The sequence below is a fragment of the Morone saxatilis genome, unplaced genomic scaffold (assembly GCF_004916995.1).
Source record: "Morone saxatilis isolate NCDOM2014 unplaced genomic scaffold, NCSU_SB_2.0 Contig11, whole genome shotgun sequence".
Lineage (NCBI taxonomy): Eukaryota > Metazoa > Chordata > Actinopteri > Moronidae > Morone > Morone saxatilis.
Window position 1 is genome coordinate 24515124 of NW_023339663.1, and position 24899 is coordinate 24540022.

General features: G+C 39.7%; 1 protein-coding gene across 1 annotated transcript; it reads right to left on the reverse strand.

Moving 5' to 3' along the window:
* Positions 1-1480: 1480 nt before the first annotated feature.
* Positions 1481-21841, reverse strand: LOC118343325 (synaptosomal-associated protein 25-A-like). The gene is made up of 7 exons (XM_035682086.1): positions 21737-21841; positions 20331-20372; positions 12939-12987; positions 8341-8458; positions 4716-4835; positions 3991-4135; positions 1481-2942 (listed from the first exon to the last, which is right to left on the reverse strand). Exons 1-7 carry the CDS (start codon positions 21806-21808, stop codon positions 2874-2876), a joined length of 615 nt encoding a protein of 204 aa, XP_035537979.1. The 5' UTR covers positions 21809-21841; the 3' UTR covers positions 1481-2873.
* Positions 21842-24899: the final 3058 nt, after the last annotated feature.

Below are 24899 nucleotides of genomic sequence, written 5' to 3' on the forward strand. Positions count from 1 at the left end.
ACAACACTATTCTGTGCTCTGTATTAGTATGTTTAAAAAGCACTGATCGTGAGTTGCCGTCAAACAGGCCTTCACATTAACTGACATACTTTTTTTTTATTCTGCTCTGACATTTCTTTAGAACCCTTCCCAACACATTTCAGACATCTGTAATTGTTTATGAGAGCCAAGTAATTGAACATCCATTACATCCTATTGCCACAAAGATATCTGTAAAAAAAAAAGGAGTTTGGGGCTTCTTCAAAGTAAATTTATTTGGTGCAACTATCATTTTGTGACGATCAAGGTAAAGGAAACATCCTGAACTGGACCTGGCTCTCACCTTATTATTAATATTACCAACATATTAGTTTGTGTAAAATTGGTGGAGTGGCCCTTTAACATCACTGCCCAGCTAGAACAAGAAAATTCAGTATATGGGCGGATAATACCAGCAGAGGGAGCTCTTGGTCTAAAAATACACTCTCCAACGCTTGTACAAAGTTTGTATTACCGGTCCAGAAGCAAATAACTTTTATAGTAAGTGCAGGTAGGGAGCTGAATAAATGACATATTCAATCCCAAAGCATTATTTTAGGGGGAAAATAATTTATTTCTATTTAATAAACCACACATAATCGTATATGTAGAATTTTTTAATGTTGATAACATGGATGATAACAGTCATCCATTTTATACACACATGTACAGGGGCCTTGTAATGGATATAAACAAGGTATAGCAGATAACCCTGTCGTGTGTATCTGTTGTTGATTCAAGTTTGTGTGAGTGTGTGTGTGTGTGTCAGGGTTCTTAGTGACGTGGTAAACTCTAATCCGCCCTAAGCCCATGGGCACCACAGTAATGTCCATTAGTGTAATGTGCCACTGCACATCTTTCCTTCTCTGTCCCTCCCTGTCATGTCTGTCTTTTATTTTCTTCCATGCTACACACTAGTGCTGTAAATATCTGCCCCGACACTGCATATTTTAGCCAGCCAGTTTTAGAACAACTTACAAGTAGTTAAGATAAGCTCTCTGACCTCTCACCTCCCCTTGGGCGGATGCAGGAGAAACACATGTTCTTGAACTATACCATGATGTTACCTTATGTTAACTTGTGAGGTAATTTATTTTATTTACCTACAATAAAGGCTTTACGGGGTAAACAAATCTACTGTCCATAATAACATATCTTTTTTCTTATATAAAACTAGGTCATGTGACTCTGTGGAGGATGAAGATTAAAATCCCCTAACAACTGTCACCTGTCTGTCAGTGAAGGAAATCACTGTGTTGACACAATTTCCTTTAAATTAGAACAGTCAACATAACATGAGTAGAAATAGGTTACTTAAAAACCCACCTTTTTTTACTAAGTCTTCCAGTCTCTGCAGTTCAAAATAAAAATTACAATGCATTACTCTAATTGTCCGCTCAGCCTGGTGAGTTACACACAACCATAATATTAGCACAAACAGTATTGAAAGCCATAAAAGTATAAAGGAAACTCAGTTTGGTTCTACAGTTATGATGGTTTTATTGGCATTTTCCAAGGTATTAATTTACAGTGATGGTCACAGTCTGGAAAGGTAGAGAGACATGAAACAAAAAGAGTGGCACTATTGCAGATAAATATGGGCCTCTCCTCTGTGTGGCCTACATATGTAGCATGCGGTTGCCATGTTAGGATATTTGAATTATTCAGTGTCTTCTAGCAGCGGATGGACATGCATAACACACTTAATGCGCTACTTGATATTGCTAGGGTTGAATCATGGGTAAAAGCAGTCTGGGTCTGGTATGTGAAGAGGTTGTTGACCCCCCTGTAACAGTTGAATTGGTTGCTGCTGACCTCTAACAAAGCTCCACCTCCTTTCATTATCAATCACGATGTGGTACTCTATTTGGTTATTATGGTTAATGCCCGATATTTTTCTGATGGTTAAGCAAGAGTCTCAACAACAAATGCAAATATTTGCTTATACACTGAGCCTTATGATAAAGCTTTTTATGAATTACAACAAATTATTTCAATATTCAACCCTTGCTTTTGAATCGTCAGATTTAGCTCCCTGAGGAAAAGGTACGTACTATACAATCAGTGGCATCAAATTGCGTTAATACTGCTCCATCAATAGAGTTGGTAAAATACCCTAACAGTCAGGATCAAAAAGCCACATTTTCGTCCAAATGGCTTAAATACTTACAGACATGTAAGTGAGTATCCATGGTCTACTATGTTATTAAGATCTCAGTGGCTCCACATCTACATTAAATGACTTTGTATTTAAACAGTAGCCTTGCTTACAAGTTGTGAGGATATGTTTACTATATTCACGGCAAATCACTGTGGCCTTATCATGTAGCATCACAACATCTTAACTGATGAATACACAGTGTGTCTTACATGGACAACACCAGAATACTGACATGGGGGAAGGACATCTTGGAACAAGGTGTACATACAGTTTATATTACACACAGACTTAAAAAAAATAGTGATGAAGAAAACAGGTCAAATGATCTAGATCAATGAAGCCATTTAAGAAGCACTATGTACAGTGTGGAGAGAGTTTGAGTGGATGATGTGTGACAGAACTATTATTTCTTAACAAAATCAAAAGAGCAACAACACAGAACAACACTGACAACAAGGGGAGGGGAGAGACAGAGGGAAGTGATGGACAGCACTGAGAGGGGGAGAGGGATGTATGATATGTGCATGTGTGCAAACCTCTACAAGTTTCACAATAAAAGCATGATTTTGCAGCGCCTGCTGTCGAGCATAGGAAGTGGGCGCTGGGTGTTGGTGCTGGGGGCTGGGTTTGGTCGGTGTTGTTATTTTTTGGGTGATGGGGATAAACAGGGATGAAAGCACTTTTTCGCTGCAGTTTAGCCACTGCCCAACATCTTTGTAGCACGCTGGTTGGCCTCGTCAATCCTGGTCTTGTTGGAATCAGCCTGAAAGAGAAAAGCACTAGCTGTTACACAACTCAGCTAGCAGTTGGTTAGAAAATGTGATACAACCAATGGTAAAGGGTGGGGATGAGTTATTTTCAGCTTATTTCAACCTAGTGTATTTTCTCACAAATATTCAGGGCGATTATGTCAGCGGTCAAGTTGACCTGGATATAGATCCCTATGTACTTAGCCATAATGGATGATTCAGGCACAAGGTTAGCACACCCTTAAGTCCCTATGGCCAAATTTAAGGGGATGTATCCTTTAATGAAGACATACACACTGACCTAATGGACAAAATGCACAATTGATATGTTTAACGCCCAGATTTTGTCAACTGGCACGTGAATCAGATTTTCTCCATTACTGTGTGAAAACCCAGGCTAAATCTGCAGTCAGCACAGCTGAATCTGCTATTACATAGCCTAATGCTGAGTATGTAATCCATGCTAAATATCAGCTAAATACTAAAACATTTTCTAGATCTGGTGCCTTTCATGTACTTACTTTACCCACAGTGCTGACATTTCATTTTTAATCTCCCAATTTATGACTTTAACTAAATGTGTAACTCTAACTACTTTGTGGTTGTCCCCATAGCTTTCCATACCTTCTCCTAGCATTAAAACAAATAAGCCTATACAGTAAATGGTCTATTCACAAAATAATCTTAAAAACCTGGTGCTCCTTGTGGCCTCATTATAATCTTTCTTCATAAATACAACAAAAGTGTATTTTTTCCTTGGTCCTTTGTACATTGTAGTTCCACAAGTAGTTCAGTAATTCCATATTAGTTCCACTTTGCCAAGATTTTGGAGCATCATACTAAATGTAATAAATATTGGCACTATTGGTGCCCACCTTGGATTAAATGTTACTCAGGCTATTGCCTAGTAACGACTGAAACTGACTTTTGCCATCAATAAGTATGAATTTGAAATGGTGAAGAGGCAACCAGATTAAAATCATGCAATTGTTCCGAATTAATGCAACCTTTCCCACCAATTACACTCTGATATTCTCTACTGCAGTGCTCATGGCACAGTACCTTCTCCATGATCCTATCGATCTGGCGGTTCTGGGTGTCGATCTCCTGGCCCATGTCCAGGGCCATGTGACGCAGATTACCAATGATCCCGCCCACCTGTTCCAGGTTCTCATCCATCTCATTCTCCCTAGCGTCATCTGTTACCCTGGAACAGGAGGAGGAAGTGGGACTGGTTATTGACCAGATACGCTTTTGATCTATTACAGCCTCACAAAACAGTATGGTACACTATGAGTAGATACAATATGCTTTAAGTGAAACAGTAAATCATAGTGTCTCTGTAATTCAAGTATTGTGACATTTAAGGATAAAATAACTTTATCTATGTACCACATGGCCTGCTTCAGTACCATGGACAGCCCTTTACATCAATCTTTGAGAGTCCTGTCTTTCAAGGAACTGAAAAACCTCAGCAGGAGGTAGAAACCCTGATAATTTGTGAGGAATTGAATCAGGTCATAGTATTACTCATAGATTCCGGGACCCCTCTAACAGCTCATAAGATAGATCTGAGGGTCACAAGATGATTAAACAGGAGCCCCGCTACATAAATTTGCAACCTATTCCAAAACAAGTTTTTTGAGAATTAGAAAAGTATTATCAGACAAAAACAACCATACACAAGCATTTATGCAGACACATGGAAACAAGTTAGTATGTTAGCTTCACACACACAGAGGGGCCCACACAGACCAACGCCTACACACACACAAACACACACTTACCTGCGAATGAAGCCCCCACTGATGGCCATCTGTTCACGTTCGTCCATTACTCGAGCCCCTGGCTGGCTGTTCACCACTCCATCTTGGTTCGCTCCCCAGGCCTGGCCCCCGCCCTTAATCCTACCACACACACATTTCAGTCAGGGCCAGCGTAACTATTGTATTGAGTGCTTGTGTTTGTGTGAGTGTGTGTGTGTGTGTCTGTATAAATGTATTCATACGTGTATGTATGTGTCTGCACTTGTTTACTCGTTTCTGAATGTAACCAGGTGTATGGTGGCTGTGCATCGGAGTACACACCGGTCAGTTTGTGTGACACTGCGTGTGCTACAGTGTGAATGTGTATATGCATGTCTATGTAAGTGCATGTTTTATGGCAATTCACTATTAAAACATATACTTTCCATGAATATATGTTTAGAATGCATTGCATAATATGGTGTCAAGCCAATTGGCCTACTAAAAGCAACATGCCAGCCACGTATGATAAACTTACATACATGCATTTGCAATCTGTTAGTGAATAATTGATCTAACATGCAGATCAATTGAATCTGAGCACAATAAGCTCATGCAGTATGTGGCTTGTGTTAGAAAGTCATTAAGTTCCTTTAAAGACTCTGGAAACCATCTCCCACAAGCTCATACAAAAGAGCACAAACACAGAACATAATAACCAGACTCAAGACAGAGGAGACACAAACACACACACACACACATAGAAACATGCAGATTCAGAGGATATGAAGAAACATAGTACACAATGTTTGACATGGGAAGGGAAAACATGTAAAGAGGAACAGGGTCAGACACATTGTGTATCTAGTAAAAGAAAGCCAAACAGTTAGATCAGTTGTGGAAAACCAACCAAAAAAAAACCCCAAAGTGAACGGTGATCATTTTGCATGCAGGACTAAGTAATACAGTAGCTGTGATCAGCCCTTCATTTCATCTGGATGGATCAATCTGTAGGATGATACACTGTATACAGTCAAATAGGCAAATGTAATTCTTAGCATTTGTTTGATAATGTTTGGAGTATCTGATGAGTTGAGGTCACCACCGAGGACATGACAAGGAACAAAATTTAAGCAATTTAAAGTTGTATTTGATCACTTTTCAATGAAAGACCACTACTGTATGCACCATTGTTGTCTTGAGGTGGTAAACCACACCCATCAGGTGCTCCATACAGTTTATAACAACAAGCAAGAATTATTTTTCTTATGCTATTTGACCCAGGGCTCCCATATAAAGAGTCTAGATCAGATGAAACACATGACGCAACCACAGGATTACATTACAAGTGGCTCATGATAGGGAGGACCAAAGAGCTATAGAATAGACAAGATCTGAACCCAAAACAGTCACATATCGAAGCAGGACCAAAATGGACCAAATACCTTCATACAGGAAACAAAAAAACCAATCCAAAATCAGGTAGTGACTATTAAAAAAAACTGACACCAACTCCTACAAAATGATGGCTGTGGTGCAAATAAAGTAGATTAGTTATCAAGATCCTGTTCAGCCCTGTTTTGAAGAAAGGAAGTGTCTGTTGTTAAAATGTCTACCGATGTATTTAATCTCCAGAATGGATATAAAAATATGGTACCACACAGTGAAGGCAAAGAAAAAGAAATGTACAATTTTTGGTGAGCTCTAACAAAGAACAATTTTTTGGTTCCGTTTAAGACTTTCCTCAAAAAGACACGTTTTACACTAACACCTGACTTTATTCCATTCACTGTATTCGGCAAATCATTAAGGCATCACTTAATTCATCCCCAGAATAATATCAGAGAAACCTCTTGCTGCAAACTCAACAAAAATATAGCCATTTATTTCACCATTATAGCCATTTATCTCTTGGTTTGTCAGCCACTTGTGTTTTCTATAGCTCTGAGATTGACAACTGTATACAGTACATGTATTGGTCCCGGAGTATAGTACACTCAGACATAACTCATAGTATGGCTGTTGAGGGCCAGAGAACAGATCACACAGGAGTTTGGCAAAACCGGCATTGAGAATCCATGTTTATATCAAAGTTTTCAAAGTACAAATGTAGTTTGTACTTTTAGTTTCTTCAATATTAAAATGATAGCACGTAAAGTGTGCCCAGGAAACAAGTTTGCCTCACTCATGTATGATGTTCCATTAAGTAGGACTGTCCTGAGGAAGGAGAGGCGGGGGTCAATTGAAGCATCCTACGATTACAACTCATTTTCTGAGGGTCATGTGCCAAAGTTGGTGTGTTGAAGAGTAAATGGACATTTTAGCAGCTCTCAATGTATCTTTACTGTATGTGTTTGATGACAAAGTGCTAAAATGCTAATACGTTTTTAGATTTGACCACCTTCACATCTGTAATTACAATTACAATACAGAGAACGCCCTGACCTTTATTAAAGCTGGTTGTAATGTAACCAGTTCATATGCACAGTCTGAAAAATTAATAGAAAATAGCATAAATTCAAGAATAAATCACATATAGAAACTGGGACCCACAAATTATGCTTAAAGGAATAGTCTGACTTTCTGGGAAACATTACTTATTCGCTTTCTTGCGGAGACTTAAATGAGAAGATCCTTCATGTTTGTAGGTTAAGTATGAAACCCCCACCAATTAGCTTAGCTTAGCACGAAGGCAGTATGCAAGGGGAAACAGCTAGCCTGGGAAAAAGTAAAAAAAAATAATAATAATAAGCCTACATCTTGTTTAATTCGTCCAAAAACGTAAGTGTTGGCCAAGAAATAGTCTGGCGTATAACCCCTTGTAAACCAACAGTGTGTCCTTTTTTGCATTTAGATTTGTGTACATATTGACAAATAAAATATAATGTGTTAATTAATGAGCTTTAGAGGTGTAGTTTGTGGATTTAGTTAGCTTTGAATGGACCAGACTAGCTTTTTCATCCTGTTTACCAGTTATTGTGCTAAGCTAAAGATACATATCAATCTCACAAGAAAGAGACTAAACACGTTTTCCAAAATGTCAGACTATTCTAATTGTCATGTCATGTGCTTGATTTTAAAAGCATCATAATATACTCCCACGTAATCAGTTAATTAATGTAAAAACATGTAAAACACCAACATTAATAGTTTTCCAAATGGCAGCTAAATGGATAAAATTCAAATCAGTCATTGATGTGGAAGGCAACTAGTTGATATACTATTTTGTTGGATTGTGTACACAGCATGAGGCATCATGCTGCAGGGTGTTAGGGTGGGGGCTCGGGTGGGGTTCAGGGGGGTGTTGGGTGCTGTGGCCCAGATCCCTGCTGATGCTGCTACCTGCTGAAAGAGAATCTCTCATCCAATGTGGAATGAAGGGCTTTTGAGGACGACAGCCAAGGAGGCTGGAGAGCAAGTAAAGCGGCATCGGACCTTTTGTGCAGATGAGTGTGTTGTTCATGCATGCATCGCTTTATCTCAGTCTTAACTTAACCAAACACACCCACACATCATGCAGTGCTGGTGCCTGTTCCGAGGGTGTGTTGGCAATGGGCCTCACACCACAGTTCACCATGCTCTATACACCAGAAGCAGGCAGACGGATAGAAAGGCAGGAAGGCAGGCACTGAAACACATGCAGTCAGGCGACACAGGCAGCACCTACTTGTTACAGGGACATGAACATAGACCACAGAACTGTCCTAGATTGTTCAAATTCTTTTCTGCATCCTTCATGTCCTTATTGATTTGGTCCATCCCCTCCTCGATGCGCTCCAGTTGTTCTGATTACCAACACATTGTCATTTTTTCCAGCAAAAGAACGAAAGCACATGAGAAGAGAAGAGAGGAGGAAGAAGTCGCAGGTGGAAGGAAGGGGAGGGGAGTAGAGAGGGGGAGACAAAGGAGAAGAGACAAAAAAAGACATTGACTGTGACAAGAGAGACATCAGACATCACCACCACCAGCACTGGACAGGCAAGAGCTCGTGGCTCCTGGCCGGTACCTACTTTTTAATACATGGGCATATCAGACCACAGCATTGCCCTACATCTTTTAAATTTTTCTCGGCCTCCTTCAGGTCTGCGTTCACCTTGTTCATGCCCTCCTCCACACGATCAAGTTGTTCTGGTGAGGACAAAGGCATGAGAGTAGTGAAATAAATGTAACTGTTTTTTTTCTCGAGGGCTGGCGCTCTATGCTACAGTGCAAGAGGCAAAATGTCTTGGCTAGACGCAGCAAGGCAAAGCAGGCAAGAAGCTTTGAGAGTAGCTGGGTATTTCTGTTGACACAGTGACTAAAAAACAAATAAAAGTCTTCTTCCTCTGTTGCTCTGCATGTGAATTTATTTCCTTGGATTCTACACGGTTCCAGCTACTTTTATTTCCTACCTTCATCCAAAGGCAACATATTGCTGGTCTCAGTAAGTGTTTCATGAATGTGATGAAAAGCATCATTCAGGCACATGAAGTCGCCAATGCTTCCTTACTCAGATGGTCACAGAGCTATAAAAAGCTCTGTTTCAAGGTCAGATTTTCTCTCTGGCTGGTTAATGGTTATAGGACAAGGACAGCAGTGATCTTCATCAGTGGAAAGAGGCATTTTGTCTTCCAGGACTCTCCTGGTTTGATCAGACACACCGTAGTGCAGAGGAAACAGATTATCATATAGCGCTGGCTCAAGATTTATAGAAACAAGTGCTACTGGCCCACAACCAAGGCCTGTTATAAAGGAAATGTTAGTATTTCTACAGTTCTGCTGTAGCCTCCAAAGGAAGGAGGCCTCATACAACATACAGTACTGTAGGGAAACAGATGGAATTGAATTTAATCTCCACGTCTGATAGTAAATAACAACCTTGCTTGGGTGTTTTTTCTGGAGTTAAAATAATGAAATTATGTCATGGACTCTTGCATAAGCTGTACAGACCTCTGCTGACAGGGTCAAGGAAAGGTCAGTTTGATGATTCTGAAAGCTGAAGCATTTATAGCCACAGGATGGGTTGCCACTCCCCAAAATATAAGTTGGCAGTGTCAATATGTTCTGTCATCCCATTAAACACAGACACAGAACAAACTTGTAATATACTGACTAATGTATATTCTCTCTAAAGCCAGAGAGTGCAAAATAACAGGAACACACTCTTCAAACAGAAGAAAGGATCTTGAAAGCTAAGGAGAAAGAATCAGTAGAAATGATTAAGAGGAAGTTAAGTCAGCTAACTAGTAGAAATCTACGACTGCGTGTAAGTGGACGTAACAAACAAAATGCTACACACGACAACTAAATGGCCTCCAGCAGTAATCCCAGGCAAAGCGAGGGATTGAGAAGAGGAGGAACGTGTGTGAGAGAGAGGCATTGTTTATCTCCTCAGCCATGGACAGCCAGGCCAGACTTAACCTGCCTCCTCCCATCCGTCTGAAGGATTATAGTGTGAGGGCATTCCCTCCTCTCCCATAGTCAGTCACAGCTTTAACCAATTAGAAAGCAGAATAAATCAAATCAATGAGGAATCCGTACAATAGGCCTTTTCATGGCAGACTGACATGTCACTGTATGAAAAGCACAGGTGTTACTAATAACATTAATAATGCTTCTGTTCTATTAAAAATGTTCTCTAAAGTGTCCCAGTAAGCCATGTCAGTCTGACAGTGTGACAGGCACGTGATCAGGAGAAAGTTAAGCAACTAAATGGAATTCAGCCATCATAAAACCCATGCTTTTGATACAGTGATATATCAAGATATTTTCTGTGACAAAGGTCTATCAGATCTCTATCATATTATAACTATATTTCTATTTGATATACTATGACAGAAACACAGGTGACAAAAACCAATGAAATAAAGGAACATGCTGCCCCTAAAGTGGGAGAAAGCTAAAGATTACAATGTCGAGAAAACTGAAAACACAACCTGCACCTTACATTAATTTGTGTCAATTTTGGATTAAATCAGCAACTATCACAGCATGTTTTGTTTTCAATGAAGCCTTTTGAATTGTTTAGCAGCCAAAACGACAGACAAACATTATACAGGAAAGTCCTGTGTTTCTAACACTCAGTAACAGTAACACTGAGGATAGCTTTCAAAATGTACGTTCCACCTCTTAAATTCGATTTACTTAGTGTGGGGAGATGAAAAATAAAACACTGATGAGTGAGTACCTGGATAATATTCAGAGTAGTTAGTTTATTGTGTTTGTATTTTTTGATTGTCAGTGTTGAGCAATGATCCAACAGAAAAAGAGGAGTCACTGACAGAAGCCGTAATGGTCCAATAGTGAAGTGGTGAATAAAAAGATGGGAAAACTGTTATTTTCCAGTTATCAGCTTAAGGTGATTAAGATTCATCATTCTGAACAAAAACCAATCACACTCCTTGTGCATTTTCAGCCTGTAAGAGCTATCAAACTACTGTTTTGTGCTTGGAGCTAAGACATTGAGTTGCTAGTGGTGTGGGCTCACTGAGGCAGAGCTGCAATCCATCAGCTTTGACTGAGGTGTAATTCGGGTCAAGATGCATGTAACAGCCAAGCAGGGAGGGACTCATTAGCTGCAGTGAGACCTCCACCACAGGCAATACATCCCTGCAATAAATGACAAATCTCCCCCTATGTAAGGCCTGTGTGTGTGTGTGTGTGTGTGTGTGCATGTGCATGTGTAAAGAGCAAAGGGATTAATTTCCCCTAGTTTACAGCTCAACAGGAGTGTTTTAATTACCACACGCTTGGAAAGCTATTACTTATAAGCCTTTTTTCTTTTTCTTTGGCAATATAAGAGGGAATTATTGACGTAAAAACATATGTCAGAAAATATGTCAGAGCCTGCTACAGCGGAGGCGTGTGTAGGTCAGTAGCCATTGTTAACTGGAAGGAGGTATAGGGAAAGTGAAAAGAGACAAGAAAGAGCTCCATCATTATTGTAACCAAAGTAATCTCCAGGCAAGAGAACAGGAGAGGAAGAATGTAGAGGTCAGGAAAGAAAATTGAAGGGAATGGAAGCAGGGGCTGTTTGGAAAGAAGAGAAGGAGCGCAGAGAAAAGAAGAGAAGAAGAGGAAGACAGAGAGCGAGAGACAGATGGGGGATCAGGTTAAGAGGACATTTGCTGAGAGGCAGAGGTAATTTAAATCTGTGAATTGATTGCTGTCCTGTGCTAACAGCAGTGAGCTGTGCACTGTGGCAGCCGTTACTCCGAGGGGGGAAGAAGACAGGAGGAGGGGGGGGCTATATGTTCCTGTGACAGGCCAATTAGGCTGCTCTTTCACGCATAGAGCTGAGCACAAGCCTTTGGTAATATACTTACACACACATCCACCACACGTACTATGACTAGATGCTCCCCTACACACAATACATGGCTCTTGAATCTACACATGCATCCACAAAACTCCACACTTTACTTTGACTGCTGTGTGGATCAAATCTGTGACCTATGTCACTCTGACCAAGATTTTCAAAAATAAAAGAGGACTTTGAAATGACAGCATCAAACAGGCAAACTTAGCAGCTTTTGTCCCACTCTGCTCATGTGTATCTGCTCCTGCCACACAGTCACAGCTCACAGTGTCAGGCGCTACAGCCTTTCAAAAATATTCAGAGCAATTTATCTCATCTCTTAGTTAGTATAGGTGTAATTTTACTGAAGAAGGCTGCAGTCAAGCCATCAGATACTCTCCTACATGCTAATTAGTACCGGTTGACACACCTTTGGGTTGTTTATCAGAAAAAATATCGGTTAAGGGTTCCTTGGAGAATCCCATATAAACACGGCCACCATGTTTGACAGCGTGGTTAAAAGCATTGATTTATTCTTTAAAAGTGGTTCATGTACTTGTTCTACTGCTTAGAGGTATTAAACATACAGCTAACATATCATTTGTATGCAATATATACATATTTGTCTAACAAATGAAGTAAGCATAAAAGTGTAGTAATAGGGAGGCAAAGCAGGAGGCTAGCTCAACAGGCACATCCAGTATAATCATTTTAGCCCAGTAGCTCAGACTGCTGAGGTTACTTTTAAATACTTTGCAGAAGCTCAGGAAGAAATGAACTGTTCCTTTGCTTCAGTAATTATAAAACCATAAAGGTTATTTCAGGGTTGTAAATTTGACTGAGACTCCACAGTGTTATACTGGACGTGCCGATGATGACGACTCTCCCATTATGCAGCCTAATATAGAGAGAATTGGTAATAGAGCAGATTAAAAGTGAAGACAGACGTTAGAGGGATAGTGTTTCATGTTCTCTCCCTATCAACTTACCTCCTTGCTCATCCAACATGACCAGAGTCCTGATGCCGGCATCTTTACTCTAACAGACAGACAGACAGCCAGACAGACAGAAAGAGAGATGAAAAAAGAAAGGAAAGAAGAGAGGTTGGGAAAAAGAGGAATTAATGTGACAGATCAGTGAAGGTCAACAGAACAGGACAGAGCAGAGCTATCAGGACAGGAGAGGTGGGTAAAATTACAATTTGAAATCACTTTTTGGAGTGTGAACTGATCTCGTCTGGCATAAATGAAACAGCTTGATTTTAAAAGAATATTTTGATATTCTGGGAAATAAACTGATTCACTTTACCACTCTCATATTTGTGTACAAAGCTACAGCCAGGGGATCGTTTACCTAGTTTAGCATAAAGATTGGAAACAGGGAAAACAGCTAGTGTGTTCCTACAGTACCAGCAGCTTTAAAGATAAAATGTTTTCATATGGGTAAAAAAGAGAGAGAGAGGTACATGTTAATAAGTGAGCTTTTAAGGTGCTGGTTTGCAGATTTAATTGCATCACCTGGTTTTGGCACCATATTTAATTGACACACATAAGAACGGTATTGATCCTCTCCTCAAAATCTCAAACTATTCCTTTGAACAGTCATCAGTCAACAAAGAAATAGGAAGATTTAATTTATTATATTTGACCCAAGGTTGCAGCAAAGTCATGGAAATAAAACACTACAGAGGGAATAAACTGCTCATTGTAAGATTCTTAAAAAGCCTTTTAGATGTCCTGAATGTGTCCTAAAATCAGCTTCATTTGGAGCTTTACTTGCACAAATTAAGCAAATGTGTTCAAATCACACAAGCATAACCCCGTAACCATTATCTGCACAGTGTCAGCAGTACAAGGGAGGTGGGTAAACCATGTGGTGCCGGGGTCAGAAAACCCTTTGGGACTGACCATCATGTTCATTAAAAAGCATGTCTCATATGGAGATATCAACAAATCGACAATCAGGCATAAAACAAAATTGCAAACCTCTTTAAACCTTAAAGAAGACACGAAAAACGCCACAAATGTATTTATGCATGATCCTGCACTGATTCCTGGGATAAACTCGTCCACCAAATGGCATGTGCTATATTTGTTATGTTCACTGGGCTGGTACCACAGATTTGTTGACAAAGCTCCAGTAATGTAACATTCTGATTTGGCTTACAGAGCTGGCACACATTCAAACACACAAGCACACACCAAACATGCAGACTCATATGCTGTTATTTCTCTGCGCATGGGCTCCGTCACATAATAGCACGCTTTAGTGAGCACACAATAACCACATTAACCACTGCGCACACAACAAAACAACAGCTTTGTGCTCTCCATGAGCCCAAGGCTTCCTCTAACAGATATTAAGACTAAAGGCCGTTCAGTTCATGCATCGGCTATTTTAGATCAAAGTGTGCTCTGACCTTCTTGGAGCAGCAATAGAGAGCAGAGCTGGAGGCCTGTTAAACATGCCACTGATATTAGTATCAATCAAACAGACTGCGAAAGACATCTGCCAGTGGCCATGGATCTGTACCAGTGTGATGTTAAACTGTTGTTCAGAAAGTTTCTCTGGATGACTACAAATCAGCGCAGAAACTCACCAGCAGAGCTAATGTTTGCAGATATACTGTATATGCTTAAACGCAGCTGAAGAACTGCTTGTTTACCCACTAGGAATCATGGGAAGACATGGGAGGGCAGTCATGGCTCCTGAACTACAGGACAGGATATCTTACCACGCCAACTGGCATAGTCTGATGTGGTGAGATCACATCTTCCTGTGTGCGCTGCACACACATGCACAGCACGCAGCACGCACACACACACACACAACACCACACACACACACAGGTTCTTTTCACACTTTCCTGTGATATAGTGAGTCACAGAGTCTTCCGTAAGTACTTGATAATTTTTTTAGCAGTTTCTCCCAAAATACTTTTCTGTCAGGAAATGAACATGGAAGGTGGTGACAACTTTTCATGAGATTAATAGAGATTCAGATTTTCAATATCATTTCATACTTTCTTTGTCCTTTCTATGTGAGTTTTAAGCACATTTAGTTAGCCATTAAGGTAGGAAGTAGGCTTAATGATTTCTTTATAATATTGTGTTCTGCCCTAAAACCTATGTTGTCTTAAAGGTGAGCTGAATTAAAGGTCCAGTGTGTTACACACAGGAGGATCTATTGGCAGAAATGGAATATAAAATTCATAGGTATATTTTGCTTAGTGTATAATCAAAAACAATTGCAAAAAAAACCTTAACTAGAACTATATATAGTATAACTATAGCTGCATAAATATTTAGCAGAGTAATGGCATTCTGAGCAGCGAATGACATCACACTCCCTCTCCCCCACCGAGCATTGTGTATTTCTCATGCATGAGTCCCTCCATGTGCAAGCGTTGGCTTTGAGGATAGCGACTGAAACGGCTGTTTTTCTCAGCTACCCTCTTTATTTTGACCAAATCAGAGTTGGTGAGTGTTGTTGGAACAGTGGAAAGACTGACTGCTTTGTTAAGTTTTATTTAGTTTCTGGCGAGTTTGAATGAAGTGTGTTTTAGCATTATCTGGCAGGTTAATTCATTGTTTTTGTCTATGGTGTTTGGAAGTACAAAGTAGGGAAAAAACCGGATGAAGAAAGAGATCAAGAGTTGTAATGTTGACATAGTAGTAGCCTGGTATTGACTTTTCATTGAGATGTCCATTCTGCTGCCTCTTGGAATCTATTCTAATTCAGTCAATCTTGAGACAACTGCACCAGTGTGACCCACATGTCCACCTGCTGCCCCACTATTGGTCATCCCTGACCTGAGATGATATTTGACAAACACAAATGTACTGGAGTCATACTTTTTGGAATTAAATACCAATTACATGATCAGTTGATTGAAAAATATCCATGTACATTGACACAGTATCAGTACACATACTTTATATATTATGGTATTATGCATTTTAGGTTCATTTCTTTATTTATTTATTTTTTTACGCTTTTTACGTATATGTAAAACAATAAGATATAACATGTTAGTCAGTTAACTTTGGGAGTGGGTTGACAGATTCCTTTGGACTGAGCCAAGCTAGTTGATTTCCCCTGTTTGTAGTCTTTAAGCCTAGCTAAGCTAACCAGCTGCTGGCGAGATTCATATTTACTGAGCATACATGAGAGTGCTATGAATTTTCTCATCTAATTCTCAGCATGAAAGCAAATAAGCTTTAAAAACCCACCCCAAAATCCACTTTGAATACAACACTATATATGTTTTTCTGTCTTTAAAGAAAAACAAGGTTTGAAATGACTAGGATGTATATTTTTCTCATAGAGGAGACAGTGTTGTAGTTTCTGGTCATGTAGCAGCCTGTATGACGTCCATCTCGTGTAATATATTCTCTGACTTTAGGCCTGATGCTGCTCATCAAATCAGAGCTCCCATTTCTCTGCTCCACAGAGGCACTGGATTTGGTCTCGATGTCCTTCACAGACTCCTCTCTAGCCCTCTGTTTGTCTTTCACACTGTCCTCAACTCATTCCTCGTCACTCTTAACTTCATCTCCGGCTCACTTTCTATTTTTTATGTCCCTCTCTCTCACCCGCTCTCACCTACTCTCAACTGCTCAGCCACCAAGTATTTTCTCATTTCTTTCCCCGGCAGGCGTGGTGTGAAGATAACAGTTAATATGAGAACTTCAGTATCTATTTTTTTATGAAAAGGCTTATCTTTCTTGATAAAACTGAAAAATATATCAAATGTATTGCACAACAAAATTCATTCATCTCCAATAAGAGAATTCATTACACCGCATCTCTCCATTGCTGATACACTTTAGATACTGGGATTTACACTGATAATCACTGATTGTGCATGAATGACTGGATCTGTTTCTGCTCTTTTTTAAAGGTATATAGCAAATCTTAAAATAAAAGTTAAACGAAAATGTAATATATAAATATGCTAATTTGAAGACAAGTTCAATATATCACTCTTATATCTTCCTGTTAGCTGTACAGGCACTGGTACAGTAGGTGGATTTCGTTACTCAGACAGAGCCAGGCTAGCGTTTTCCCCCTGCTTCCAGTGTTTGTGCTAAGCTAAGCTAACCGTCTGCTGGCTCCAGCTATGTGTATGAGTGGTATCAATCTTCTCATTTAACTCTCTGCAAGAGACAGAATAAGTGTATTTCACAGACACAGGCCACTGACTGTACTGTGCTGTGTAACACAATGCATCTTACATTAGAAATAATCGTATAGGCCCATGTTTCCTTCAGTCATATTTACAGAATATTAACAACACTCTCAGTCCAGTAGCTTCAGACTTCAACTCTCTCAGTTTATTTGTGAGGAAGTACCACAGCAAACATGTCCGTCAGCTGATGGTCGGAGAGACAAGCCCATATTTCCTGCTATCTTACAAATTAAAGGTCATGTCGCACACCGGTCCAGAAAATGAATTATGGGTCACATTTGCATGTGACAAGGACACATTACATCACTCACTGTGAGTGTTTCTTCAGTCAGACAACTAACTGACAGCATTATACAGTTGTTTTGTTTACGGACATTATTGTGATAAAAGATTAATGTTTCTGGGAAAGAACGTGTTTTATGGCATTTATACATCACTTACTACAGTAATACATGTGTACTGTACATACTGTAAAAGAAGAGTACATTAGAAGACACTGTCTATTGCACAGTAAAAAATATTAAAATTATAACAAAAACCTGTTGTGTTATAATACTTAATACAATAGAACCACAGTGACAGTATCACCATCACCACTCTAAACATCAAACTAAAACAAACCATTTGTTTTTGTTGCATGTAGGTGTATTCAGATTTACCTTGTAAATTTGCATTTCATATAAATTGATTTCTCTCTGATGCTCTCTCTCTCATGCATTTCAAATCAGAATCCATGCATAATGATATTATGATACAGGTCTTTCTTGAATATTACGTATAGGTATTAGGCTGATGAGTTCAACCAGCGCGACTAACTGAGTACAAAAGAAGAATAAGCTTTTATTTCTGGATCATCAGCATAATAACAAACAGAGAGTAAAGAGGGTGAGAGTCACAGCTGCAGTGCAGTAACAGTGTGAGTGTGATCCTTAAAGGATCATGTAAGAGACAAGTTCTAGAAGTGGAGAGAAGGATTAAAGAGGGAAAGGTTGGATTTACTCTATAAGGATATTTTACCCATCTTTTACTTTTGTCTGTTATGTTTTTTTGAATAAAAAAGATATTTTATGAATGTTTGTAGAATTATTATTGTAGTACTAAAGATGGATATTTTTTCACAACTTAAACTCATTACTGATAAAGTGTAAATGTGTAACTGCCACTAAAACAACAGGACAAAAAGGAGGTGTTTTATGCTAAATGAGGGTAATGAGGGTAAAGAGCAAAACAACATAATGCCAAGTGTGTAGTATTCAAGTGAAATCAGTGATATTATTAGAGAAACATCATAAAGATGATTTTATTGAGTTATGCTCCGAGTTAAAGTGGTATCAAACCATAGTTTGTTTGTGGGTTGCATTAAACTAAACACCATCACTGTCCTTTAATATTTCAGATCAGAAACTCTGTGTTATCTGACATGGTTTTAGTTCACTGTCAGATCTAAACAAGCAGATATCACTGCACGGATCGCAGAGAGATCACTGGACGAGTGCGCTCGCTGCTCTGACCACTTTTCACTTATTCAATTAGTGTAAGCACACTATAAGCCCTTTTAACACAGAGGTCATGGAATATATTAGCACATGCTTACAATTTACTGGAAGGAAAGGTGCACTGAAGGATCAAAAACAGAATCAGTTCACCGAATAATGAAAAAAACATAAATATGACTGACTTGGTTTTATTTCTGGTAACACTGATACATTATATGAAGAGGCATATTGAGTCTCATTCATAATCCATGCTGCCTTACTGCTTTATTGCAGTCTATATTGAGCCTATTTCTCTGGAGAGATGCTAAGTGAGAGGGATAAAGAGCATCTTGTCAGCAAGAGAGGAGAAGAGAAGCCAAAACATGACACAGTCACTGTTTGAGTCTCTGAGTCTTTCACTGGTTTCAACTCAAGAACTACCGTCTGGAAGAGTCACAAGGAAACACACTCTGTGCTAACAAACCACAGGACATTTTCAAATCAGACACTAGTGGTTGGATCGAACAAATGGCATTCCCTTGGCATTAACTTCAAAGGTCACATACTCAGCTACTGCCAGTGGAAAGGCTTGTCTGTCAAGTGGGTCAGTGTTTAGGTCAGCCTCAGGTCTTGTTCTGTCCCTCGCAGCAATGTCTCATTAAGACATGGTGGCTGGTCCACGGGTAAAAGCAGGGCTATGTCTGTGAAGCCAGTAGCAAAAACTAGAGGCCCGGCACACACTCTACACACTCCCAACACATAATCTAATTCCAGTAGAAACAGCACAACAAGCTTAAAACAAACCTTTTCCTGACATACTGATACACTGTCCTGCCTCAAATACCTGAAATACCAACTAAGAGGAAGAAACAAGCTACAGTTCAGCAGCCCTGTATGTGAGCCTGGAAGAAGCAAATGGTCTCCAGACACTGTGGTAGTCACAACTGCTGTATGTGGATCCACACGAAGAACATCTTAGCCTGTGGGAGAGCATCACGTGTAGCAAGGTCCTCTTCGTCGTGTCTCTGTAGAGCTCTTCCTCCACAATGCAAAACATAATTTTAAGTGGTGAAGTGAGAACCCTACGAACCCAGTAGAGACACCTGGCTGTTTCTATCATGTTTTTACAGATGGTCACTGGATCACAGGAAGGTGATTTCTGCCCACATTACACCACTGTATATCAATATAGAAGAATAGTATTGTTTTTTTCCCTGTGTGGACAGTTTATCTATGTAATGGTTTATCAAGTGGATTTAAAGAAAATGTACTGTAATATTATTGCTATCATGCATGCTGTCTGTGCCATTCTTGTTTGCTGTAAACTGAAGTTTACTTTGGTTTTCCTTCAGCTGACTTACTCTACTCTGGGAGTTGTTTGGTTAGGATGAAGCACAATAAACTCATTCACCTGCTTCCCTGCTGATTAAAGCTGATTTCACCTGTTACTGAATCAGGTGAGACACTCAGTTTGTGGATGAAACGCTCAAGTCCCTCCTCTTTAACAGTGTTGAGGTTGACAATGCATAGGGGCTGCTCCCAAGTGAACGCTCTGTATTGTCTACAGCCCAACCTAGGCTATATCTCCATCACAATTATTGGTAAATGTAAACAAATAAAAACACCAAGACAAATGGTCTCTGTGTGTAATCACATAAGTGGGCCTGTTCCCTGTCTGTTGTGGCTAGTCATGTCACATGTGTCATTGGACTCACCTCCTCGACCAGAGCCAGCATACGCCGAGTGCTCTCCAGAGACTGCAGGGAGAGAAAGAGAGAGCGGGTGATTAGCTGAGAGTCCTTAAGAGAGCGAATACAGACATACAGCACATCACCTGTAACTGTAGATATCGGAAAAAAAACATTGCGTTGTGTTAAGATAGAATGTTAAGTGTTTAAAAAACATATTTGTAGGGTGAACACAGGAGAGTAAAAAAAACACTGATGTGCTATATTCAAATGTGTAGACAGCCAAGTCATATAATTAGCCTTGATTATTCTTCCTCTCCTCTCATCCCAGGATTAATTATCTGATTTCTACCTTTTGTTTGTTAACTTTTTACCCACTGCCTGATCCCCTGCAAATCTCTTCCATTTTTCATTCCAAATCCTCATTTCACTCTTTCATCCCTTATCTCCTCATCTCCTGCTGCTCCTTTGCCACTCTGTTTTTCCCTCCTTCCATCCATCCCTGCCTTCCCACCCATCACATCCATGGAGCCTCTTGGTCTTGCATTATCTCCTCATAAATGTTTAATAAGGCCATTTGAGCTGCTCTATTATTCTGCTGCACAGAATTATCTGCTCTTCCTGAGCTCCTCTCAACTCATTAAAAAGGGCAACGTTCTCTCCTACCCCAAAAAAGCACAGTCTTGATGAACGAGACTTAGAGAACAAACCGCTAAAACAAGGGAGGGTCACATTAAAGCAGCTGTGTCTGTCAGCCTGGAGGCTTTTGCAGATACATTTGTGTCCTTATGAGAGCAGGTCATTTTGAAATGTCACATTATAATTGTCATGCCACAGACTAAAAGTCAGGTCTGACTGTATACTGTAAGTTTTGCACACAAAAAAAAGTCCTCAACTTTTTTGTGCTCAATGAGTGTGTTTTTAGATGTGCAAATGTTCACAAATATCTGGTTTACAACCCACTTACTAGATTTCCTAAACTGGGTTAGCAAATAAAATAAATAAAATCTTCATAATATTAGTGAGACTAATAATGAAAATGAACTGTAACTTAAACAGTGTACAGTACAAACAATATCTGAGGATATTATCATAGGATTTGATACATGTGATAAATGTAATCAAGGTACACAATACTTAATAAATCTTATACATTATTTATATACTCTAGCAGCCACTTCAGCAGGTGACACCAGATCATATGGAATCATTCGACTGTACAACCTTCTGTGAGTTGCAGACAAAATGACAAATTTTGTATCCCGACAGAAATACTGTGATGTAGATTGCATTTACTTGAAAAAAAAGGGATTTGTGATTTATTGTTGTTTTTTTTTAACACCAGAGTAGATAACATTAGTGTTTGTGTGTGTCAATATGTAAGCATGTTCATCCAGGTGTACACAAATCTGTATGTGTGTCTTCTACTGTACCTCATCAGCTATCTGGTCTGCACGTGTCTGGAGGTCGGCCAGCTCATTGCGCATGTCTGATTCGTCCGCCATGATGACTGTTGAACTTTAACCTCAAACAAGAAGTACTGGGAGGGAGAGAGAGAGGGAGAGAGAGGTTAGTACACCAATAATACTATAACATAATAAGTGTCAGAGAAAAGAGGTTGTTCTATAACAGCAGGGTCAAAGGCTCAATCACTCTTATGAGGAGCTATTGTCAACGTGTCCTTCAGCAAAACAGTGAAGAGCTTGACCCCTTTCTGAACCCTGAAGGTAACACTCAGAGCAGGAATTACAGCTCAATGCCAGTAAAGTTCTCTGAGTTCCTTTAAAGGTTCCTGAAAAAGTCAATGCAAACTACGCCATTCGATATTCAGGTGTGAAAGCTTTTGTCATACATGCTCAGTCACTGTCAGCAGCACAGAAAAAGACCATCGGCACAAGAAATGTGATTTTAGATTTTGAGATAAAAAAGGGCACCTGAGTTGTTGACTGAGCCAAAATGAAAGGCAAAATTCTTGCATAAGCACAAAGGATGCATAATTTATTGTTTAAAATACTGTTGGTAAAGAGGTTCTGCTTTTGTTTACAGCCCCAGCCAAGCATGCAACCAACCGTGTGCACGTACACCCACAAAAATACTGTCCACCAGACAAACGTCTGCAACACACACCCTGAGTCCAAACCTCCACCCTGTTGACCCTGAATTTCCTCCTCAGGCATCAACAGTGAATCGAGATGAACGAGGGAGGTGCTCCATCACTCTAATGGTTTGAAGAAAAAGTATCAGGACAGAGACAAGGGTCTATTTTTGTTCCTCTGACGCGCTGCCAGACAGTATTTCATATAGCCACACACAGTAGAGCTGGAGGTATGATCCATGAAAAATGTATGTGGCTGTAACTCTGCAGGCTGACAGAGCTACATGCTGCTGCTTCTGGTTGGGATGGAGGAGACAAAGACTGAGGAGAATTAAGCCTTTAATGAGTCAAATAATCTGATCTGGTCCAATCAAGTCTCATTTGTGTGTCTGATGCGTTTCTGTTTCTATTGCACAAATCAAATTTAACACTTTTTGTTCTAAAGTGGCTTGTCGCTGATATAAATTCAACCACCCAGCAGCTTTCAGCTCGGGGATCATTAAAGCTTTATGCAATCTAATCTACTGCAATATACAATGTTGCTATGGGACAGAGGGACCACTGACTTTTGGACCTAATCAGGCGCTGTTGCCACCGGAAGAGACTTTTATCAATCTGTGAAAGCTTAATATCTCCAAAACCATTGATTCAATGGAACATTCTTGCGCTACGAAAACACAAGTTGCTGGTTTTAAAAAGCCATTAATGACCATTTAGTCTTCCTATCACACTGTAAAACCCTGGCTTTTTGGTAAAATAGCAAAAACACCTGGGGAATTTTGATGATGTACCAGATTTTGAGACCAAAAAAGTTTGTTTTTAGCTCGAGTGCAAGGCATCAATCAGTCAGTCCCCGTCAGACGGTCTCTGAGGTGATTAGACACAAGGTCAGTTAAAGTCACAGCTGGATGTTTGATAAAGTATCTCCATGTTCTGCCCCACCTTCTCTCTGTCTGTGTCTGCCTCCATCCCAACAGAGTCGTCAGGGCGGTTAATAATTGAACATGTGCCGGGAAGAGAAGAGATGGTAGGAAAAAAAACAGCCTTTTCAAAGTGCTTCTCTCCTTCTTTCATGCTCTCTCTCTCTCTCTGTGTGTGTGTGTGTTTTTGTCTGCTATGTCTGGTACACAGTTGCACTTTGAAATATTTATGTTGACATTTTATATTTTAGCCATTTGGCTGACGCTGTAATCCAGAGCTCTGTACAATGAGTGCAACAGCAGAATGAGATTCAGTTCATAGATCAGCTACATTACAGGTGAACCATACAGAGGAGACGAGGCTTAATGTTATAAAAGAGAAAAACTGGGAAGGAAAAACGCAGATGCACTGAACAGAAATCCACCACATTTTAGGCAGGACAAGAAACAGTTCCTTTGGGGTTAGGGTGACTTTTTTAAGTTGAAAGAAAGAGTGGAGATGAAAAGATTTTTGAAGCTTCAATCATTTTCGTTTTTGCACACTCTGTCTGAACACAGTGCGTTGTTTTATTCAGGTTATTAACGAATCTCTCTGCTCCATTTTAGAAAATGGGTAGGAAGTTTCAAAATGGCAACACACCAAGACTAATCATGCCCACTGCCATGCTTGTATCATGCCCACTTGTTGACAGCGTTGCCGTGGTTGTGTTGTCAATGGCAACAGTATAAAAACTCTGCTATCTTCATGTACCAAAATGAATATTGTCACATTTACAAACCTTTAACACAAAGCAACAATGACTGAACTGAAACATGCTCTGTCCCCTCTTCCTGTTGTTCCTCACCACATTCATCTTCCCAGTTTAATGTTTTGCTGTGTTATTGATCAGTCCCTGATTGCTTATCTCTCTGTAGCGGAGCTGCTTCCTGTTAACACACACACACAGCACAGCTTCGTCTTCTCATTTCCTCTAATATTGACTCTGTCACTCATTCTCAATGATCAACATTCCTACTCAGCTTTTTTCAAACTGTATTCATTTTGCATTAACTAAATGTTCTGAACATTTATCTTATTTTCTATTCAGCATTTACCATACACGACATCTATTTTGGGTGCTGTTTGTGAGGCTATTTAGTTTTCAGGAGGGAACTCTCCCTCCATCTCTGTCACTATTTAGTTCTCCATCTCTGTCACTAACTATATCAGTCTCACTTTAGATTAAGCTTTGGCTGGTAAACCATAGATTCACAGCACTGGACACCCATTTAATACCAGTTTACTTGCAGTTAAATGTTATATATAAGAGATTTAAAACATTAATATAGCAGCAAACAACTATTTGCTTTGTGTGTGTTGCTATCGCAGCCTCTCTGTGGTGTGTTTACATAGTCGGTCTGCTCCGTGTGCAGCTGAGTTGAGCAACTGAAACTGCTGTTTTAGTCATTTACATTACATATACAGTTTATTTTGACTAACCCAGAATTGGTGATTGTTGGAACAGTGAGAGATTTGGTGAGTTTTGTTTTGTTTCTGTCCATTTTGTATGAAGTTATGATGTCACAGAGATATGCGACCTG